This window comes from Camellia sinensis, chromosome 9 (genome assembly GCF_055761805.1).
Source record: "Camellia sinensis isolate YWXY chromosome 9, ASM5576180v1, whole genome shotgun sequence".
NCBI classification, from domain to species: Eukaryota; Viridiplantae; Streptophyta; class Magnoliopsida; order Ericales; family Theaceae; genus Camellia; species Camellia sinensis.
Window position 1 is genome coordinate 142284501 of NC_138969.1, and position 22389 is coordinate 142306889.

At 41.9% G+C, this 22389-nt stretch overlaps 1 protein-coding gene across 2 annotated transcripts in view; it reads right to left on the reverse strand.

The window, feature by feature from the left end:
• LOC114273669 (sodium/calcium exchanger NCL2) overlaps nucleotides 1–21760 on the reverse strand; it is a 55982-nt gene extending 34222 nt beyond the window's left edge. For both annotated transcript variants that reach the window (XM_028215464.2, XM_028215465.2), the window contains exon 1: nucleotides 21189–21760. In XM_028215464.2, the coding sequence (XP_028071265.2) occupies nucleotides 21189–21552 (364 nt within the window). In that variant the 5' untranslated portion in view covers nucleotides 21553–21760. The remainder of the gene's footprint in view (nucleotides 1–21188) is intronic.
• Between the last annotated feature and the right edge of the window lie 629 nt (nucleotides 21761–22389).

Sequence of the window (22389 nt, forward strand, 5' to 3'; positions counted from 1 at the left end):
AAGCCATCCATAAACGAAAGTAAGGCGTGTCCTGCCGTGAAATCTACCAATTCATCAATGTGCGGCAAGGGAAAGTCGTCCTTCGGACTGGCCCTGTTCAAATCTCTGAAGTCTACACAGACCCAAATTCTGCCGTCCTTCTTCGGCACCGGAACAACGTTGGCCAACCAAGTCGGGTATTTAGATACCAGCAGGAAGCCTGCATCAATTTGCTTGGTGACCTCTTCCTTGATCTTAAGGGCCCAATCAGGGCGGATCCTTCTGAGCTTCTGTTTGACAGGTCGGGCCTCGGGGTCAAGAGGGATCCGGTGCTGTACAATCTCAGGATCGATTCCAGGCATGTCTTCATAGGACCACGCGAAAACGTCTTTGAAATCTTTTAACAAAGCGACTAAGCGCTCGCGTTCCTCAGAAGACAACGTGGACCCGATCTGGACCAGCCGCGGGTCCTTCTCAGTACCAACATTCACAGTAGTGATTTCATCCATTAAAGGTTTAACAAATCTTTCCTGCTCTCGAACAATTAACCGTTGCAAAACCGGAGGAATTTCTTCCTCGTCGTTTTCATCAAAATTTTGAAACTCCTGATTTAAGAAATAAATCAAAGGCACAGAAAAATACTCCGAAACCACATCCACGTCGTTCTCATTAAATACTTCTGAGCCGTCGGATTCCTCTGTTACAATAGACTCAAAAGAAAATGAAAATGACGACCTAGACAGGACTGTGGCATCCAGGTTATCACCCCCAGGAATACCGGACTCAGACTCAGTTGAGCTGGAACCTGATTCCGACGCACAAGATTCGGTGGAATCAGATTTCGGCTCACTACCTGACCCGGTGCTGCTAGATAAAAAGCCTTCTTCATATTGCCAGATGAGAGAAGGTGCGATGGACGCATCCAAAATAGCTGATGGTAGGCCCGCAGCCGCTTCATTCCCAATCACACATACCGAGGAGCTATCCCCCAAGCACCTCTGTTCGATCGGAGGATCTGAAAGCAGACACGCCAGCGTTGCCCCCATTTCATTTTCAGCGTCCTCAGACTGCACTTCCTTACTTTGCTCAGCCTCAGCCGATAGATCTGCCTGCCCTTCGGCGATGTCATCCTCAGGTAACTGTAAATCAAAGAAGATCTCAAACCCTGGTGCGCGCTTCTTCTCCGCGTTGAGCCACGGCTCTAGGAAGCCACAGAACGGAAAGTCCTCTCCCTCCCGGACGAAGCGTCCGTTTAGGGTCCCCCGAATGGGCTGGTGTATTAAGTCAAAGGGCTTCCCCATCTGTTTCGCTCTGGCCCTTCCGGCCATTTCCTTTCCTTTCCTTATCCAATCCTCTTTGGTGGGTAGGTAGCCCAAACCAAAGGTATGAGGGTTACGCGGCACTTCGGCCAATGTTGCGACACCTTTTCAGCCGCTCTTGCCCAATCCCATCCCGGGGACGTGCTGGAGTTTGTTCATGGGATAGACTGCTTGGGCACTGATGTATACCCCTTCATTAGCTGCCATGATGTCCTGTACAACCCGAGCCTCAGCCAAGGTAAAACCTGATATGAACACATCTTCCATACCGTGTTCAATTTCTAGAACAGGCGTGGATACTTCTGGCGGCGGATGAATTGATGAATTTCCGAAGACAATGGCTACTCCCTTCCCATAGGGGTATTTCACCACTTGATGCAGGGTAGAGGAGACCGCCTTTACCTAATGCAGCCACGGCCGCCCCAAAAGCAGGTTGAACGTTGCAGGAACCTCCAAGACATGGAAGTCTATCTCATGCTGTCCCGGCCCAACCTTTGTTTGAATCTTAACTGTTCCCATTACTTCCCGGCTTGTGTTGTCATACGCCCGAATTACTTGGGCCGTTGGCACGAAATCCGCGACTTTTAAACCAATCGCATAAGCTGTCCTTGCCGGGCAAACGTTGATGGCGGACCCCGTGTCGATAAGCACCACAGGTATCCATTTATCCCTGCACTCCACAGAGATGTAGAGTGGCTTGTTATGGTTCGCACCCTCGGGTGGCAGTTCTTTGTTAGAAAAACTCAATGCTGGGGAACTTCCTCCCGAAAAGACTAAACCCACCAGCTGTTCGGGCGTGGTGTCTATGGACAGCTTGGCCTTGTCCATGGCTGTAAGGACGGCTTGTCTATGCACTCGAGGAGCCATAAGCAGTCCCCAGATGGAGATGTCTGCTTGTATCTTTTTCAATTGTCTCAATACGGCCTCATCTTCGAGTTGCTTTTCGTTTTGCTTCTCTGCCTCCTTATCTTTTCCCGACGCTTTTGGTTGATCTAGGTGTGGAGGCTTGAAGTACCGTCCACTCCTAGTCATGTGATCGACTTCGCCGATATACCAGGTATCATCTGGCTGGTTATCTTCCCAATCTTCGTCCGTGTGGGCCAGACATAGATCGTCGTCTTCCCACCACATACCATCTGCAGCCGACAGGCATCTGCCTGGTTCTGGCATAACTGTCCCGATACTCGCAGTCCCTTTTATCCCTATGCTCGCAGCATTCTCCATTTCTGTACTTGTGGCAGTCTCAACCTCCACATGGCCTTTCGCCTTCCTGATCCTCTCAGAATCTTCGAATCTTCCCTGTTCTGACTGTGTCAACGCAGTAGATTGCTCAATGATCCCTGTACTCAAAATGCTCCATTCCCGAGCGAAACTCTCGACACCAGCGCTCTCCGGCGATGTATTCTGTTCTTCGACCTTCCCGGCTGTTATTGACGCTTCTACCCCTACCGGGCCTTGTTCTAACTGAAACCCTCCTATCACATCTGGCTGATCGTCCAACCATCCCGTGGCCTCAGCCGATTCCTCATAATCGAACCAGTTGACGGTTGGGTCTTCTGGGTCTTGGTTATCTTGAAACTGGAACTTGTCAAGATCCTCTTCCACAGCTATCAAATCATCCGTTCCCTGTCCTGGACTGTCCCTTTGGATTGCACACAGCTCTCCCCCGACTGGAAATTCGACATCTGGTCTATTCTGGCCCACTGGTGAAATGTAGTCACTTGGACTATATGCGTTCCCAACATCACTTCCAGATTTCGCAGACTCTGGCTCGACAATCTCTTTCCTGTTCTTGATGGTCACCACCACTGGCTTGGGTTGGGTTATGGAGATGTCCATCATGTACAAATTGGTGCTATCAGGAAGGAAAACCTCCGGCTTAGGCAGGTAGGAAGGTGTGATATAAATACTAGGATTGTAGGATGCGACCCCAGTGTGGATGAAATTGACTCTTTTGGGTGGTGGAACTTGGTTATGTGTGGGGAGAGGATTTGTAGTAACATTGGGTTTTTCAGGGGGTAAAATCACCCAATTATCAATGAGATCTTGGATTTCATGACGCAATCGAAAGCACAAGTCGGTGTCGTGACCGTGCTGCTGGTGGAATGCACAATACTTGGTTGGATTGTGGGTGGCGGGGAGTCTTTCAGGTAAGGGCCGCGGCTCTAGGGGCTTCAGATGCCCTTTTCTGATCAAAACCCCCAAAGCTTTGGATAGGGGCATATAAAGTGGAGCGAAGGTTCTGGTATTTCTGGGAGGGTATTTGGTTGTTTGAGGGTTGCTTCCAGACGCACCGAAGAATGGTGTGGCTGCTGTAGTTCTTGGGGAAGGGTTGGTGGTGACCATACTCACTTCAGAGGTCCTGGCAGTTGTAGCGCCACTCGGGCCTGCAGTAGTATTTCGATTGAAAGTTCTGCGGGGTTGCTCCCGGTCATTATCAATTAGGCCTTGTTTTAAGGCATCCTCGATCTGCACCCCCATTTCATGTAGATCAGCAAAAGTAGGAAAGGGGATTACAATCATCTTCTGCATTAGCTTCGGCTGAAGATTGCGCACAATCATCCGAATCTGGTCCTTGTCCGTGGGTCTTAAGGTCATCATCGAAGCCTTAGCCTGCCATCTGGTTACAAATTCTGAGAAACTCTCTTTGGTTTCTTGTCTCGTTGTCTCGAGATCCCGGGTCGTGATCTCGATTTGTGTGTTATACGAGTACTGCAGGATGAAGGCCTCAGCCATCTCGTCCCAACTTCTCTTGACGTCATCTTCCAATTTTGCATACCATGCGGCCGCTACACCCGACAGGGTCCGGCCGAATAAAGACAGCTTCTGCAATCTAGTGAGGCCCATTGGCCTTAGGACGTCTGAAAATAGTCGCAGGTGTACCATGGGATCCTCAGATCCGTCAAAACGATCGATTTGTGGCATCTTAAACCGATCTGGCAGCGTCACGGCTGTATTAGTGTATCCGTCTCCAATGTCCGGAATGGACTTCGCACCCTGAGATTTCTTGAACAGCTTTTCAATCTTGTGCATTTTCAATGCCACAGGGTCCACCTCGGACTCGAAGGGAGAATCCGATAGATTGATAGGAGTGGGTGCCTTGGGTTGCTGAGGCAGAATCGGGGGTGGAGCTGGCCCCGTTGGGATGTCCGTATCTTCTTGGACATTCCGGGCGTTTGGAGTCTCTTCGGGTATCGGAACCCTTAGTGGGGGAGGGACTTGCTGTGAAGCTGACGTTCCAGTTTGCTGCTGCAATCTCACAATTAAATCCGCTTGCTCACCCATAACTGTGGCTTGTTGTTTCGTGAATTCTGCCTGTCGGACAGCATCCTACTGCATCATTTTCATGCTTTCCTGAAGTTGGCGTACCATCTCCTCTAAGCTAGCCATACTATTCTGCTCTGGTTGAATTACTGGTATACGTTCCCTCTCTGCAGGTGAAACAGGACCCTGATCCCTACTGAACTCAGGTGGGGTAGATAAGGCCCTCTGAACTGACTGTTGAACCGATGCCCTCTGCCTAGTTGCCTTCCGTTTAGTAACCGGGGGTAGAGAATGGTACACCGGTTGTCCTGCTATCAAATCCTCAGATCGATGGAGTCGGCGACCTCTGACCCAGAGTGCTTGGGGGATGTCTACCGGGTTGGAAGCAATGATGCTAAACTACCTAGCAAAAAGATAAATAAAGCAGTAAATAAACAAGCAATCGGACGACATAACTGCTTTAAAATAAACACATACAACATGCAGTTGGGCATTCACAATGCACAGTTCGATAAGCCGAACACACTTTTCCCCGATACTGATCACTGTTTCCCGAAATCTCTGTTCCCAAAACTGAACCCTGATATCCGCGGATAACTCATTCTCATAAACTGATGCTGATACCCTCAGGCCTAATACTCAATCTTGCAAACTGATATGCACGTTCCTGTAGAGAAACACTCTAAAAGCACATAGCAGGTAAAGAGAGCCAAAAACACCCCTATGTTGGGGTAGGGTTTCCCTGTCCTATTTTGTCAGGAGCTAGGGTTTCACTATGCACGCAACGGTTCTCAAACAACCTAACATCGGGTAAGCAGCCTGTCCTAATTTGGAATGGTCACTATGGATCCGAAAATGTACTAGGTCGAGTGGTCAAAAAGGGTGCCCCGGTAAAACCGGGGTTTGTGTTCCCATAGTGTCAGAGCCCATAGCCGGTCAGCCTTATGGTCATGCCTTGACAAGATAAGCCTCCGGCAAACCGTTCAGGAATGGCAGATGGCAAACACGGTGTTCCTAGGCGCACCAATGCACATGCAATGCAAAGAAACACATAAGTGAAATCAAAACAGGATATCACGAGTTCGAGTCAAGCTCTCTAAATTTCCCCAGCAGAGTCGCCAGAAACTGTAGACGCGCCCGCGAGGGACCCCGCTACTACAGTTTGGACTCGCGATTTTTGCTGTCGCGGTTCTTAATCTGAACCAAAGAGTCCAAATCTGGCAAATCGTTTTGAGAGGAAAAGATTTTGAAAGAAGTGCGAAACATGGACTGCTTTGCCAGATACAGAGTCGCCACCTAAATATTTTTTAAAAAAATAGGGAAATTTAGGAAACCCTGACTCGGTGCCGAAGGCCACATGTCCGTCATCACCGGAGTTGTCTCGGCTCGGGAGCTTGGGTACGATCGGGGAAGGTCAGCTATGAGCACCCCCTCTTGCCCAGTCAAAAGACCGGCCTCTACTAATCGTGATATTCTGTTTTGAAAATGTTTATGTGTTCTTACTCCATTTATTAGCCTAGAATTACTATGTTATGCGCACAGCAAACAAGTATAGACTAGATTGCCTAACTTGGGAATAAACATTGCATATCCGTTTGCTTTGGAAATACTTTAGATTTTGCTACTCGTAAGTAGGCTAAAACACGGATTTCAATGAGTTTTTCCAACTCAAACAATCCAACCTCCACCCACAGGCATCCAAACAGTTTAACACATAAGCATTTAGCCGCATGGCAAGCATACTGTCATGTTAACATTCACACACATGCGAGATGCTAAAGCATAAATACTTACATCGTACTCCGTGCCAAAATAGTAAACTAGTTAGCAAAACGTGCGTGTCCTAGTTCATGTTAAATTGCCTAATGCAACACATACAAGATGCAATTTAGATAGGCTCGGTTAACTTAAGCATGGCATATGTAATGCAATCAATTATCACATATTCGGTTTGTGAATTGAAGTACAAATGCAGTTAGCGTGATGTACCGAGCCTAATGCATGCAGTACAAATGCATGAATGCACGCATGCATAGCATAAGGTATGCTAAATTAATCATGCCCTAATCTACCATCATAAGCAGGTAAATAAAAAGGAAGAAAGACGTGAGGTTGGAAGACATACACACACTCACGCACACTTACAGATTTGCCCTCATTCGGAGGGCCCAAATAAATATTACAGTCCCAAATAATAAATAAATAAAATTATTACAGAATTTCTAATTAATTAAAAGAAAGGATGCAAAAGAAAGAAGAGGGTGGCCACAGCCTCTGCCTCGGGATGCGCAGATGATGCATGCTCGGTCCGCCTTGCCCGGAAACTCGCTGCCATAGCATTGCTGCCTCTGTTTACACTGCCCTGTCTCTCTGAAAATTGCCAAAGTCTTGGAGCAGGTTCCTCACACATTGCAGAGCACCACCGGCCAGACAGAATTACCACGGGCACTCCAGAATTTCCATCGGCTGTTGAATTGATAATCGGCACTTAAAATATTGCCGGTCGGCGCTGAATTCTGCCGGTCGGCAGAAACTTCCTGCAGAGACAGTTTTGACAGCAAACAGAGAATAGACAGTGCATGGCATGGGGTTTTCAGACACATGTAAGCATGGTCATATTTCCTATCATGCTTTGAACTCAAGGAAGCATGTCCCTCGATCCCCGAACCATCAATGGTGCATGGTGGCTCAAAGAATCAAATTTGCCATTTGATATAAAGATGCTTGCAACAAACAAAATGAGAACCGAAGCCTTATCAAGTTGGAGTCAAAGGCCCCGGTGACCGGGAATCGAGGCACATTACATCACTTGAAGTATGAATGTTCCTTGATTCCCACACTTGGTTTGACACCCCAAACCAAGTAAATGCAATGCATGTTATGCAAACATGGCTCAAAATGCAACATGATACCAAGATGCAAGGCACAACAAGTACTATGCAACCAACATGACAAATGTGCAATGCCAAGCATACAAGGTGCAAATGTGATGCAAACATGGACCAATTTGGGAATGGGATTAACATGCTACGAGGCTTAATGAAGCGACCATTCAACAAACATGGAACAAGCATGCAATGGGGCCTTAAGCCATAAAGGGACAGACCTTGATCCGCCCCAAAACAGTGGCCAAAAGATGTCTAAAAGGTGGACCAATACTCATGCTAACAAGCAAACTAATGGTCCCAAGGTTAAGGCACAAAAAGGAGACATTTTACCCTCACCAACATGACCTCTCATGGCATGATTAAAACAAGTAAAAACAGAATTTTACGGACCAAGATAGGACTCCAAACCCTCCTAATATGGCAGCTAAGGTGACTCCCAAGAGGCATATGCACCAAGGCTCATTCCTAGGCATAAGAGGGTACACCCTCAAGGCATAAAAGAGGTCATGCATGCACACATACAAACATGATTCTTGGACTAAAATGTGGTCCTAAATGATGCTAAATCATGAGGGTGATCACAACCATGCATGCTAGAGGTCAACATGCTCAAAGCTTTCAAGCCAAAATACATAGCACCCATAACAAACATGTCAAGCATGACCAAATGGATAACCAACAGACTTTAAGCATGGAAAAACAATACTAAAAGCTTCATGGAACTAAGCCAACACACGCAAGAATCATGGCCTAATCATGAGATGCACTTCTAAGCAAAATGGAGCAATACAAAGCAAGTACTACAAGCATACAAGGAGGCACAAATCCGGCCAAAAACAGAGGTTACATATGACCTAAAACACCTAAAAAACTTCTGAAACGAGGCCAAGAATGATCAAGCACACATGCTACCCTTTTAAGCCAAAAAGCAAGGAAACAAAACAATGAAGGGAGAGGGGTGTCCCTCCCCTATGAAAGACTTCAAACCACCTTTTTTTAACACTGAAAATCAACCGGTTTTTAGTGGCGAAAGGACCAAAACACTGAAGTGAACAAAGCCTTACCAAAGAGGCACCAAAATGGACCAAACAAGGCCTAGAAGGGTGAGTTTGCACTCAAACCACAAAACGACCTTAATGAAAGTTCTAAAGCATGAAAATACAAGCCCTTTTTATGTTATACACAAAAGCTAAAACAGCAAGCAAGATAGGTAAAAAACTATTGCAAGTTTGGGGAATATAAAGCAAGATGCTCACCCTTGAAGAACCCTTGAAGAACAAATGGTCTAGCCCTCTTTCTTTTGATCAAAACCAGTCCAAAAACTCAAGAATCAACCCTCCAAGTCCCTCAATCTCGGAGCAAGGTGTAATAGTGTGTGTAATGGTGCAAAAGTAAGGTAAAAACACACTTTTGGGCCAAAAATCACACACAAAGGAGGAGAGAGAGGGAGATATAGAGATAGGATATATCTATATCTCTAAGCTCTGGTTTTTGCTTCTAACTTTCTAACCTAGATCAAAGAGGAAGGCCCTTCCTCTTATAAGACTCCCTCTTGCAAAGCTTATACAACAAGCTTGCTTAGAGGGAGATCCCTTCATACACGTGTATGGAGGGAGGCAGAGTTGGTGCCAGCTATCACAGCTGGCACAAAATATCTCCATAAAGTGGATGAACAGTGGTCGGCTGCCCAAAAAAGTTATTTCGACAAAAAAGAGTGCCGACCGGCAACAAATAGTGCCGGTGGCAGAAAAAGACCAGCCGGTGGCCTCTGGCCACTGCCGGTGGTGTGTGGGGATGCCTCACAAGGCATTCCCTGCCCTTCCAAGGCAAAGCACAAGTGTTCGGTATGAAACCAGACACTAAACGGTCGAGTTCGGAGATCCTGAGGCAGGACGCGCGAGCCGGGACTTCCGGGAACTCCAAACAAACACAAACATGGATAATCACCGAGTGTTCAAACGGTGACGTCCAAGTCTTGAGGACGGTCAAAAATGGGGTGTCTACAGGTATATTGGTAGAAGCTAATCAAAATGACTTGGAAGAACAGGATTGGAGACATCCAATCATTCAGTATTTGACTGGCCCTTCTTCGAAGGCCAGCAGAAAGGTTAAACTACAGTCAATGTAGCTCATAGTGTATGAGAATGCTTGTTATAAAAGAGGGGCAAAAGGTCTTCTATTAGAGTGCTTGGGACCAAAGGAAGCATTGACTGCCGTGGCTGAGGTGCATGAACGCATTTGTGGTGCTCACTAGCCTGGTGTTAAGATAAGATGGTTGCTTCGGAGGCATTCTTATTATTGGCCAACCATCCTTAAGGATTGCATAAAGTATGCAAAATGTTGCGAAGCATGTCAGAAACATGGTATGATAAGGCATGTTCCAATAACTAATCTACATACAATGGTGAAGCCTTAGCCATTTATAGGGTAGGCAATGGACATGATAGGGAAAACTTACCCACCTTTTTCAAAGCAACATTGTTTCATTCTAGTGGTCACAGATTACTTTATTAAGTGGATTGAAGCTGAGCCCTATAAAATTGTAGATCAGACAGAGGCAATTGATTTCATCAAGGAATTAATTTATAGGTTTGGTATTCTAGAAACCATAACTACGGATAATGAGACTGTGTTTGACAGAAAGCTAGTAAAAGCTTTCGCAGCAGAATTCATAATTAGTCTTGTTAATTTCTCCCCCTATCATGCACAAACAAATGGCCAAGCAGAGTCATCTAAGAAATCCTTGAAGAAAGGAATACAGAGGGTTGTAGAAGACAATCCTAGGGATTGGCACAACCTATTATTAGATGTATTATGGGCTTATAGGATTTCCCAAATATCAAGCACAGGAGTTAACCCTTATGCAGTATTGCTTATGGAGATCAATATAAAGTCCTTAAGGGTCAAATGCTAAAATTATCTAAGTATTGATCAATGTTATCAAAGCATGGATTTAGAATTAGAAGATGTGAATGAAGCTAGAATTATGGCACTAAATAATAATATAATTTTACAAAAGAAAAAGACAGCCAAAAGCTATAATAAAATGGTCCAGTACATCAGCTTTGATGAAGGAGACTTGGTGTGGAAAACAATATTTCCAATAGGAATTAAAGCCACAAGTTTGGCAAATGGTCACCTAATTGGGAGGGACCATACCAAGTTCATAGAGTCTTGCTTGGAGGAGCTTATCATTTGAAAAATCTAAATGGATATGTGCATCTCAAGAAAATTAATGGTAGATATTTGAAGCCTTATTACCCAACTGTATGAGAGACACAGGGAGTATAGAGACACTATATGGAAACAGAAAGAAGAAACAATAAACACTTGTGCAAATAATAATGTTTCATTTTATAAAAATTTAAGTACATTGTGCCATAAATTGGCCCCAAATTCATTACAATGTTTCAATTGTTCCCTTACAATAAGCTCTTTACTCTTAAGTGATTGGAACAATTGTATAGTTGTGTTCATCTCTTGCCTATGATCGGATAGCCCTCGGTGAGTAGTGTGCAGCCTCTCTGCATTTTGTTCAAAAGTTAGGTTGACTACTGCTAACTCCTTTTCCAATTTTGTCTTCCTATACAAGAGTTGAGCTTGCAGTTAAGAAGTAGAGGAGTATTGCCCCTTCAGTATTGACACTTTAGAGTGAATGTGGGAGACAAACTCCTTATCTTTTAGCAGCTCCTTCTCTACAGTTGTAGCAACTTGGCAGATATTGACATAGAAGTCAATGGTTGCTGTTGCCTGGGTTAAATGGCTTTTGAAGGTAACATTGGATTGGTTGAGCACTTGACAACATTTGAGGAATCTATTCTTAATGATTGGTTTCTGCAAATGTCTACTTGAGAAAGAGAGATGGTCTCAACAGCAGATGAGCTTTCGATTATTTCTAATAAAGAGTCATCCAAGATTAGTGGCTCAATCACACTGCCAATTGGTAGGGCTGGTGTAGATATGTCAAATAAGCTTGCCAGCTGAGCTTCGAAGATGTCCATCTCCTCTTCAGAAAGTGGCATTACAAGAGGGACACTTATGGAAGGAAGGACTGGAAGCATTGGTATAGGAGAAGGAAAGGAGGATTCCTCAGCAGTATCCATTGTCCTTGCTACCAGCAAGTCTAGGGAGGAGGGACTAGAGCTGGGTAGTAGAGAAAGAATTGGTGTACCACCAGTATCAGCCCTAGAAGTACCAATTGCCACTAAAGTAGGAGTGGCAACAGGTGTACTCTTAGAAGGCAAAAAGGTAGCTAGAAATCTAAATGATAAGGGAGTATGCCGGGGTGAGGCAATGGATACCAAGGGCAAACTATGCAGATTAGCAGGGTTAGGAGTTGGAGAAGATGTCTATGATTGACATATCAAGCCTCGAAGGAATCAAGGAAGAAGTTATGGGGAGTGTAGAGACAGGGATTAGAAATATGGCTTGCAAAAGCTCTACACTGATTGGCAGGTTAGGCTCTACTTTTCCTTTTTCCCTTTAGGGATTCTTTTAGCTTAGAAGGACTCAAAGTCGCCTTTCAGTTCTAGTCAAGGAAGAAGGGGCTAGTATTGAAGAAGAGAGAGTCAGGCTAGTTGCTGTTGCATTTTGAAACAAAAAAAAAATGTTAAGGCAATAGTAGCACAAAGGTTTAAAAAACATAAAGCATTATAAATGCTGAAGACGATTACCAATAGCAGCAGTTGTAGTAACGGTAGTTGAAGGGCTACGAAGAGTGTGATGTTCAGCAGCTCTACTTTTCCTTACAACCTCTTTTTGTGCCGCCTTAGCAGCAGCAACCTCCTCCTTTGAGATCTTTTGCTACCTTTTCTTCTCTGGCCTTTGGAAGATTATCACTTCATTGGCCTGCTCCCTCTCTACTGCCTTCGCAACTGCTTCGTGAGCGAAATCCATAATGAGTTTGGTAGTGGCGGAGGTTGGCCTCTTTCTCTTTTTTAGAGGAGATTCTTATTTTGGTTTTTCCTCCGCTTCTGAGGGGAACTCAGGTGCCTCTTCCACATGCTCAAGCTTGAGTTGGGCCTTTCTTTTCCTTAATATATGCTATTTGCCCTTCATTGTTTCCAGGGCTTGTGCTCTCGAAGGTAAAGACTCCTATGAAGCTCCTGTACCAGTAAAAGAAGCACTCAGTAAAAGAGCTGTATAAAAGAGGGGAAATGAAGAACAAAAGAAGGGATATAGCATGTACCTTTCTTAAGAGTAGCTCTGGTAATTATGTGTGAAGAGATTGAAGAAATAGGGATTGAGGTAGCAGGAGTGGAAGCTATGGTGATGCCAGTCTCCTTGGTTGTGGTTTTCCCTCCTTGGGATGACACATTCAGCTCCTTCAGTAAGTCCAAAGTGGGAATGGCAAGATGCACCTCCATATTGGCAATCCACATGTCTTGGAATCTTTCATGACCCCACTATGATTGGTGAAAAGCACGAATTCAAAGTTGGAGACATCATGTACAACTTTAATTATGGCCTCATCCAACCAATTCTGGCATTGAGGTCAACATTGGAGAGGCTGTAAAGAGGGATAGAGATCCCTTGAGTAAGCCCAAACTGCCTTGCAAATTGGGAGGGGCAGTATACCTCATAAATGCATTTGTAGGCTTTGGGGTTTAGAGTGCCAATAAAAAGATCCCTTGGACCAAAATTGAGGCCCATATTTCTTTATGAATAGACCTGGAGCAGGTGGTATCCGTCAAAAGGGCTCTCAACCATGCTGGCCCGATATTAGCCTCGAAGGGACGAAAGAATGAAGGGTAAATGGAAGCTGGAAGTTGATGGAATTAAGAAAAATAGTAGGCAAAACTGGAAAGGTATAATGAGACTCTAGTATACTTTTCCCATAGGTAGTGGACTCTTGCACCAGGCATTTTAGGCAACAGGAATGAAAGTCGGTAAAGTAGGCCAAAAGCCAGAGTTGAAGTACCCAAATTGGACCTCCTTGATTAGGATCTAGATATCTCTTACAAAATCGAGAACAAACCCTATATATATAGCCAAGAACGTAAGGGGCTAGGGCTATCCTTTTCTTTGAAGCCAGGGCCTTGGCAAGGGGGACAAATTTGGGCATTATCTTTTGAGAGAAGGTACAAAAAAGAAATTTACAAAGCCAGTAAAGGATAAAAGAACAAAACTCTCGATCGGTCACAAGATCTTCCCTTTTGTTCTTAATTGCTACAAAGTCACTATAGGAAGAATTTGAAGAAGGAACAGAAAATGAGACCATTAGGTCTGGATAATCAGGACCGAAGGGATCACCAATAAGTGAGAGCCCTAAAAGATGGCACATGTTAAGAACGATGGGGGCCATCATACCACACCGGAATTGAAAGAAGTTAAAAGCAGAATTCTAAAAACAAAGAGCAGCAAGTATAAGACAGGGGTCCTCAGGAATTATGAACCTCAAAAGTTGAAGGGCGGCAAGGACACATAGGGCTTTTAGGTCTTGTTCTCTAGACTCTATGACTCGGTCATACCATTCCTCCCAATCTGTCTTCAATGTTGGCCAGTAGTAATGAGGTCGAGTGGCTTTCTAACCCCCCCAGTTGAGCTTTCTTTTATAAAGGAGGTAGTGATCCTCCAAGTGTGGGTACAAGGGAGGAAGTGCAGCAGGAGCCTCATTAAAAATGTGGCCATGAACATATTCCCCATGTGCGTGATGGCGAGAGATGAAGATCCTTCCATCAATCACACTTCGACCCTCTGGTGTTTTGTACTTGGCTATTTCGTCATTTATACATCTCCTCAAAGCCACTGAGGAATGTATATGTTCAACACTTGGAACCTTGGCGGAAGAAGAAGCAACCATTGGTGAGAGATTGAAAGAAGAGTGAGAAAAATGAGAAGGGAAGAGTGAGAGTTGAAGTGAGTAACAATGGGAGCAAGAATTAGAAATATACAAGTGAATAGGTAAGAGCGTGAGAGTTGGGGCTTTATACCTTCTTGTCTAAGATGCCCATTTAACCTAACGGGTCAAATAGGCCCAAGCTATTTGGGTCTTTCATTTGACCCATGTGGGGTTAAGATCCTTATTTTAATTCCAAAGGTCCTAAAAACACATTTTGGACCTCTTATCAAGAAAATTTCCTTCAAAGCAACATCTTGTTACCATTTAAGGAAAGAAAATACGCTTCAAAATGCTTGACTTGGCTTCAAAATGGATGGTTTTCTTGGAAGCCAGTATTTGCTAGAATGTTGAAGCTTATATTTTGACTTGTATGGAGTTAGAACCTATTTAACTCTTCAGAGGCCTTGAAAGTACTCTTTCTTAGACTTCTTACCAGGAAGATTTCATTCGAAGGAATATTGTACCACATTTTTGAAGGAAAAGAAAGTGTGCTTTGAAGTATTTGGCTTGGCTAAAAAATGAATGGGTTACTTTGAAGCCAGTAGTTGTAAATTTGTTAATTGGTTTTGAGATTAAGAGTTTGCATGTTAGCAAATACAAACCATGAAATTGATAAAAGAGAAACCCATTTTCTAATTTCAGAGATTATGAAAATACATTCTAGGACTTTCTACCAAAAAGATTTGTAAAAGAAGAAAAGTGTGCTTCGGAGGAAGATTTTGGCTTCGAAATGAATATGGTTACTTTTGAAGCCAACATTTGTTAATATATTCATGACTTTTGAGATTAAAAGCTTTCATATTAGCAAATCCAAACCATGAAATTGGCATAGAGAAACCCATATTTTAATGTCAAAGGTTTTTTAAACACATTGTTGACTTTTTCCAGAGAAATTTCCTTCAAGGAATACTTTACTACCTATTGAGGAAGGGAATTATGCTTCAAAACACTTGACTAGGCTTCGGAATAGATGGGCCACTTCAAAAGTAGTATTTGCTAGTATGTAAACAAATTTAAGATATGCATATTGACAAATACAAACCATGCAATTGGAAGCAAGAAACCCGTATTTTATTGAATAAATAAATAATTACATTGAGGGGTCTATTTGGTTACATTATCAATTTCGTAAAAATAAGGAATGGAAAAGGTTACGAGGTCATGGAACTTAGTCCAACAAAACTCAATGAACACATGTTCTCGCTCTAACCTTTCCTCTATCCTATCTAATTGGGGCTTCTCTAGCTGATTTGCCCTTATTTGGTAGAAAGCCGTTGGGCTTTTATTTCAAATTCTATTTGCATCATTTCATTCTCCACCACATCTATTCCATCTATCCCATCTATATTGGCGTCTTCTCCATATATCGAATTAGGGTTCTTGAAGTCTACATATTCTTCAAGAAGATTCTCCACTTCATATTGGGTTTGAATACAAGCGTCAGAGATCTCTTGTTGAGGCATTTTTGTGCCAGTTGAGCAAAAGAGGGAGTTGGTCCAAGAAGGCATGGAGTTTTGTTTGGGCCACTGGATTGAGGATGTGGTTTCGGGAGACAATATCACAACCCCACAGAAGGTTCATGTGAGGGGTGTCATCTCGAAGCACTCCGACGGATAGGTGGGAGAAGGCAGTAAACAAAGTTTGGGCTTTGTACTGCTGATAGGTAGTAAGGGGATCTGGGGCCTGATAGGGGGCAAAATGCCGGTCCTCAAAGAGTTATGAGGAGGAAGGGGAGGAGCAGTTAGGTCCCCTCCAAAGGAAGGTGGAAACTGGGGCTCATTCACACACTCTAGCCAGTCAGAAGAGTAGAGTTTTGCTTTCTTGTTGTGAGGGGCTCAATCCCAGAGCCTCGATTGGATGAGGGGTCTTCCGCACTATTTTGTTCGGCAAGTTGGAAGTGTACCATGCCAAAAGCAAATTGTCTTCGAGGCAGCAGAAGTGGTCAAATTATACATAGGGGTATACCATGGAGCTGCGAGAAGAATGAGGAACCAAAGTAGGGTCATTGAATTCAATAAGTCTATGGTGAATTCTCTCCCTTGTTTGAGGTTGGGTTAATTTTGGCCAGACATTCCAACCAGTAGTTTTGGTAGAAGATGAGGCAGCCTCATCCCACGCAGAGTTCTTTGGAGCTGATGAAGAGATTTTAAGGTCCATTTGAGCAAGTTTTTGTTCCAAAGATACATATTCTGCAAAAATCTCCAAAACTTTTATAAATGGAAGAGGGCAAATATAGCTAATAAATGCATGAGAGTTCTTTCGAGGTTGGCCATCATTGTCCAAAACCTCTTCGTATGCTTGATCAATGAAGGAAAAGGTTTGATTGGCCATCAAGGATGGATCAATCCATTTGTTTGCACAGGTAGTGGAGGTAAGGTTCAAGCACAAGAGGAAGTTAGTGTTTTAAACATTGCTTGAAGACGGTTATATTTCTGGAACAATTAATTACCATGTACTTCCTAGAACGTGGGCAGTAGTACATCGATTCACTAATATTACCAAGTATTGGTTATATCAGTGCATGGGTAATGTTGGCCATGTATTTTGTAAAAGCAAGCCTGACACGTGGTTCGTAAGGGGAAATTTGGGGAGTCAGTAAAGGTCTCCAGTCATCAACAGACATGTGGCAATTTGTATTAATGGCGATGGATCTGCAAGATACTAGAACAGTCAAGATGTGAATGGTGACGTGACCAAATGGTTGTTTACAATTTAAATTCAAATTCAAGAGGAAGCCCAATCGCAAGAGTTATTTAGTGGAAGCAAACTGTTTAAAGCCATCTCCAGTGATCATGGAGATTACTTCAACAGTTCTCATCTACTTTTACGATTATCAGTCACTTCGACGGTTATCATCAGAGCTTATAAATGGAGGAGAAGGCTGATAGCAGAAGGACCTAGAACCAAATCCAAAAACCAGTTTATTTACTTTATGGTAGTGTTTAGTAGAGTTTTAGAATTACGATTTAAGAATAGAGTTGTATTTTGAGTTTGTGAGCTTTGGAATTATGATTTGAAAAGGGAAAATTGTTTGGTTATGAGTTTTCAAAATAGTTTTGAATTTTTGACGTAACATGTGAAATGAGAAAATTTGTTTGGTTATTTCAAAACTCAATTGAAAAACTTATAACTCATAACCAAACACATAACTCGAAACTCTATTGAAAATTCTATTTAAAATTCATAACCAAACTCTTTTTAAAATTTAATTCAAAAAAATAATGTCATTTTGGTCTAAAAAATAATTTTTATATTTAAAAATATAAAAAATAAATATAATTTTTTTTCTTCAAATAATAGGTGGTGATTAGCAATTGTAAAAAAAAAAAAAAAAATGTTATTGTTCTGGTCAACTAGCTGGATGTACGAAAGGATGATTGGGTAGGCTCAAAATTCAAAAAATTCTATGCTATCGAAACATGATCTGAAATGTGTTTTGGAATGTAACATTGAAATCAAATTTTAAAAACTTAAATCAAACAAAATATTGAAATATGCACTGGAATCATATTTCCAGAGCTTCTCCAAACACAACCTGTATATATATTTTTTTCTAGTCCTTTATTTTCCTGCATTGCATTTCAAATTCTTAGGAGTAGTTCTAAGTTAGTCTGTTGTTGTAACTCCCTTCAAAGCTGTAAAAGGTGTGAATGTACAATTGTAAACTCTTGTGTACTTAATGAAATTTGATTTCTGACACTATTTCTCCTTCTTTTTTTTACTTTTGTGATTAGTCTTTTGAATTTTTTCCTAAAACAAGCCACTAGTAAAAGTCCTATTGATTGAGACTAAAAAGAACTTCGAAACAATCGTTTGATTAATTGGTCGACATTTACTATCTTTGTAAGGACTTATTGATCCTTACTGGCATGCTCTAATTACATTTCTACCTTTCGAAAACCAAAAATGTCAACAACTTTGCTGTCTAATAATTAAAAAAGTAATTAAAATATCAATTCATGAATTAGTCCTTGATCCATCTAAACAGACGGGGTAATGAATATTGATCATGTATTAGTCAAGTGTATCTAGCTTTACCCATTAATGATTTATCAAAACTATATTATATGAGTTTGGATTCTCTTAAATTAGATCAATTTGAGAGAATAATTTGGGCTTGGTCAGATCATTTTGAGGTCAAATTCGACAATTCGAGCCATTCACTTTTTAAGATTTGTTGAGTAGAGTCTTTATATAAAAAAAAAATTAAAATGATCGAATATTAATAACTATATATTTAAATCATTTTTGTATTACAAAAATAAATGCTTGTCACTGAAATTATAAAAATTCAAACACTTAGGTGTCGTTTGGTAAAAATTTAAATCGTTTTCAGTTTTCTGTTTATATTTACAAAAATTTAAAAAACTCAAATAAAAACTTGTTTGGTAAAATTTTTGATTTATAAATCATTGGTCTCAGTTTATAAATTTGGCCAAAAAATGAAAACACAAAAAATGTGTTTCCGTTTTCAGTTTTTTTTTTTTTACCACCCAACACTAGCCACTACCCGCCACCATTTTTCACCACCGTCTTCCGCCACAACCACCCACCCCCTACCACCACCTGCCATCACCACTCACCACCCACCAGCCACCACCTACCTGCCACCCACTCGCCACCACCACCCACCATCGCCGCCGCCAACACCCACCCCTCGCCGCCGCCGCCACCACCACCACCACCCACCACCCACCACCCACCTACCATCCACCTGCCATCACCCACTACCATCCACCGCCCACCACTACCACCCACCGCCACCTACTTGCCACCACCACTCACCACCCACTTGCCACCACCAGCCACCCACCACCACCACCAGCAGCCACTTGCCACCCACCCGCCACCACCACCCACCACCCACCACCACCACCACCGCCACCACCACCACCACCATCACCCACCATCCACCATCCACCCTCCACCCACTTGCCACCTACCACACGCCACTCACACCACTACCTCCACCATTACCACCCACTCGCTGCCACTCACCACCCGTCAAAATTACCCACTCACCCACCCACCATCACCACCTACCACCCACCCGCCACTATCAACCACCACCCGCCATCACCCGCCACCACCACCACCACTACGCACCACCCACCACCGTCACCCACCCACCCGCCACCACCCACCACCACCCGCCATCCGCCATCCACCTGCCACCACCACCCGTCACCACCACCCACCCGCCACCACCCACCACCCGCCACCACCCACCACCCGCCACCGTCACCCACCCACTACCACCACCACCACCCACCGACCCACCCGCCACCACTCACCACCCACCACAACTAGCTACCCACCACCTAACGTCACCACTTTTCACCACCGTCTTCTGCCGCCACTTGCCATTTCTCACTCTTTTTTATATTTTAAATTTTTTTTAAACATTTTGTCAATTACCAAACGCGTTTATAGTTTATGTTTTTCTAAAAATAAACAAAAAATAAACAAAAATCAATTTATAAAATTTTTGTAAATATAAACTGAAAACATAAACGTTGCCAAACACACCCTTATTATTGAATTTTTTTCCCTTTTTCGTCGTAGTTTGGAGTTTATTTTTGTAAATTAATTTTTAATTTTTCAAAAGCAATTCAAAAAAGAAATTTCAAAACTCAATCTAACAAATCACTTTGAAAATGATGTGTAAAATTTTTCTTGGTGTGAAATTGAAAATAAAAAAATAAAAATGCAATAATTTAGTCAATTAACTACCAGTCTAGGTACAGCCTCCTAATTGACAGATGCAATTTGTTTGAATCAGTTTGTAGAGTCGTTAACATGAAAATAAGATTGACCCACAAAACATGGAAAATACAAAGGTCAAGTTTGGCTATCCTAAATAAGTACACATTTTTTATCTTTTTATATTTTTTTCATTACATCATCTCTCTACTTTTCTGCACATCTTTTCGTAAAAAGATAAAAAATACACTTATTTAGGTCATCCCAAACAATCTCAAAATCGAACAAAATAATACCTATGAGTCCTAGACTTAACATGTAAGTCAACAACATGTGGCCAAACCCAAAACTACTCTCAACCTCTATTAGGATCACATTTTATTTATTTATTTATTTTTGCAACATGCCTTGGCTTTAGTGAATTTTGTCCATGGCAAGGTTTGCTAACGACAATGTAAGGAGAGAGAGATAGAGATAGAGAATACATAACCTTGGAATCTTGCAGTATTATTTTGTTCAATATGAATCAATGTATCTCGAAGTTGTTGTATAAATTAACATTTAGGGGTGTTTTGAAAAGTTAGTAAACAGTTGATTTTTTAACTTTTTTGATGGCTTTTTTGATCAAAAAATTGACTTTTTTAATGATTTTTTTGTAATTTTTTTAAGAAAACTTGGTAAAAAGTCAAAAAATCATTTTTTTACGAAGTTTTCAAATTTTTCCTTGGTAACATAATCAAATGAGTAATAATAAATGTTGTGGTCAACTATTAATGTTGTGGTCAACACTCTAGAGCATCCTTGGTGTATTTGAAATTACATCTGTTACCATAATAAAGGATAGAGTAAATTATGTTGATTTCTCTTAAAATTTTAAAAAATATAATAAATTTTATAATTTTTTACATAATTATATTGACTTTCTTCTAGTAAATTGAAGAAATAAAAAATTAATATAGATGTTGTGAAAATATAAAGATAAATAAGATAAAATATGTATTTCAGTATTAAAAAAGATAAAAATATAATTTTTCCATCCATATGTTTATCGAATTAGTGATGACAATGGGACTACTACTACTTTTTAAAAGACGGAACTCTGATAAAATAAGGGGATGTTTTTGTAATTTTCTTTTTTGCTGTGCAGTTATTTCGCCATAAAATAATAAGGGAAGGGCAGAGAAAGAAGCATACCAAGCATCAAAACTGTTACAGGAATTGTGCCAAGGACCTGGAACACACTAGCACCAAAGATACCAGGCCCAATCATATTGAAGAAGAGCTCAGACCCAGCTGCAATATATTGATCTGCAAGGGATAGCAAGTACTCATACACCACTATCAAGAAAAGCTCACCCCAAAGCTCAGTTGTGCATGGCAAGAATCCATAGATGGGCTCACAAGTCACCGTCGTCGCGGTTAGATTCAATTCAACAATTGGAGATTTGCTTCTGTAGTCTGCAGCTCCATCAGAGATCAGGTTTTCTGTAACCATTCCGCTATGTGTCAAATGGGTCAGTGAGAGGAGAAGGAAGATGAGAAATGTAGGTTTTATCATTTCGATGGAAAACTTTGAATTGGAAAATGTTTTTTTTTTTTGATGGGCAAAAAAATGTTGTGGTTGAGAAGATGAAGATGAAGATAAGATAGTTATATAGAGGATTTTTGATGGAGACAAGGATTGGAATTTTGAGTAGAGCAAGAATGGTCTTTGACATTCTTAAATGAACTATAAGACAAATCTATGTAATGGAATGGTTGTAACTACGTATGCAGCACGATATTGTTGTCTTTTCACCCTTGAGTAGAATAATAAGCAACCTAATAAAATAAGGAAAATTACAAACGAAAAAGATGGGAACATTGGAAAACAGGGCTGGGCTGTGGTTGCCTCCAGTAGAGTTCAGGTTCGTAGGTCAATCACGGGTTTCGTTTTAATAATTTAGATTGTTTATTTATAGGACTCTTCGTTTATATTGTCTATGAAAAAAGTTAAATTGATCCAATTATCGTAACCTCCTCATTTTATCGTGTTTGTTTAAAAAAAACATAGATGGTCTATTTTCAAAATCACACTTTTTTTTTTTTGATCGGCAAAGAAAATCTTTATTGATGAAACATACAAGGTATGAAGATTACATCAATAAAGAGGAGCTTGGGGCTAAAAAGCACCAAGCACCAGATGGTGAGAAACCAACAAAGAGAAAAAGAGGAAAAGACAACAAAACAGAAGCAAAACACCCTGAGGTTGAAAAACATTAGCAACCAAAATGGAAGCAGAATTCTCACTTGACAAGCTTTGCTATCCAAAATAAGCTGATCACAAAAGCATAATTCACAGTGGAAGAAGCAACAACAGCAGAAATCTCACACAGTAGCAGACAAAACCCATTTC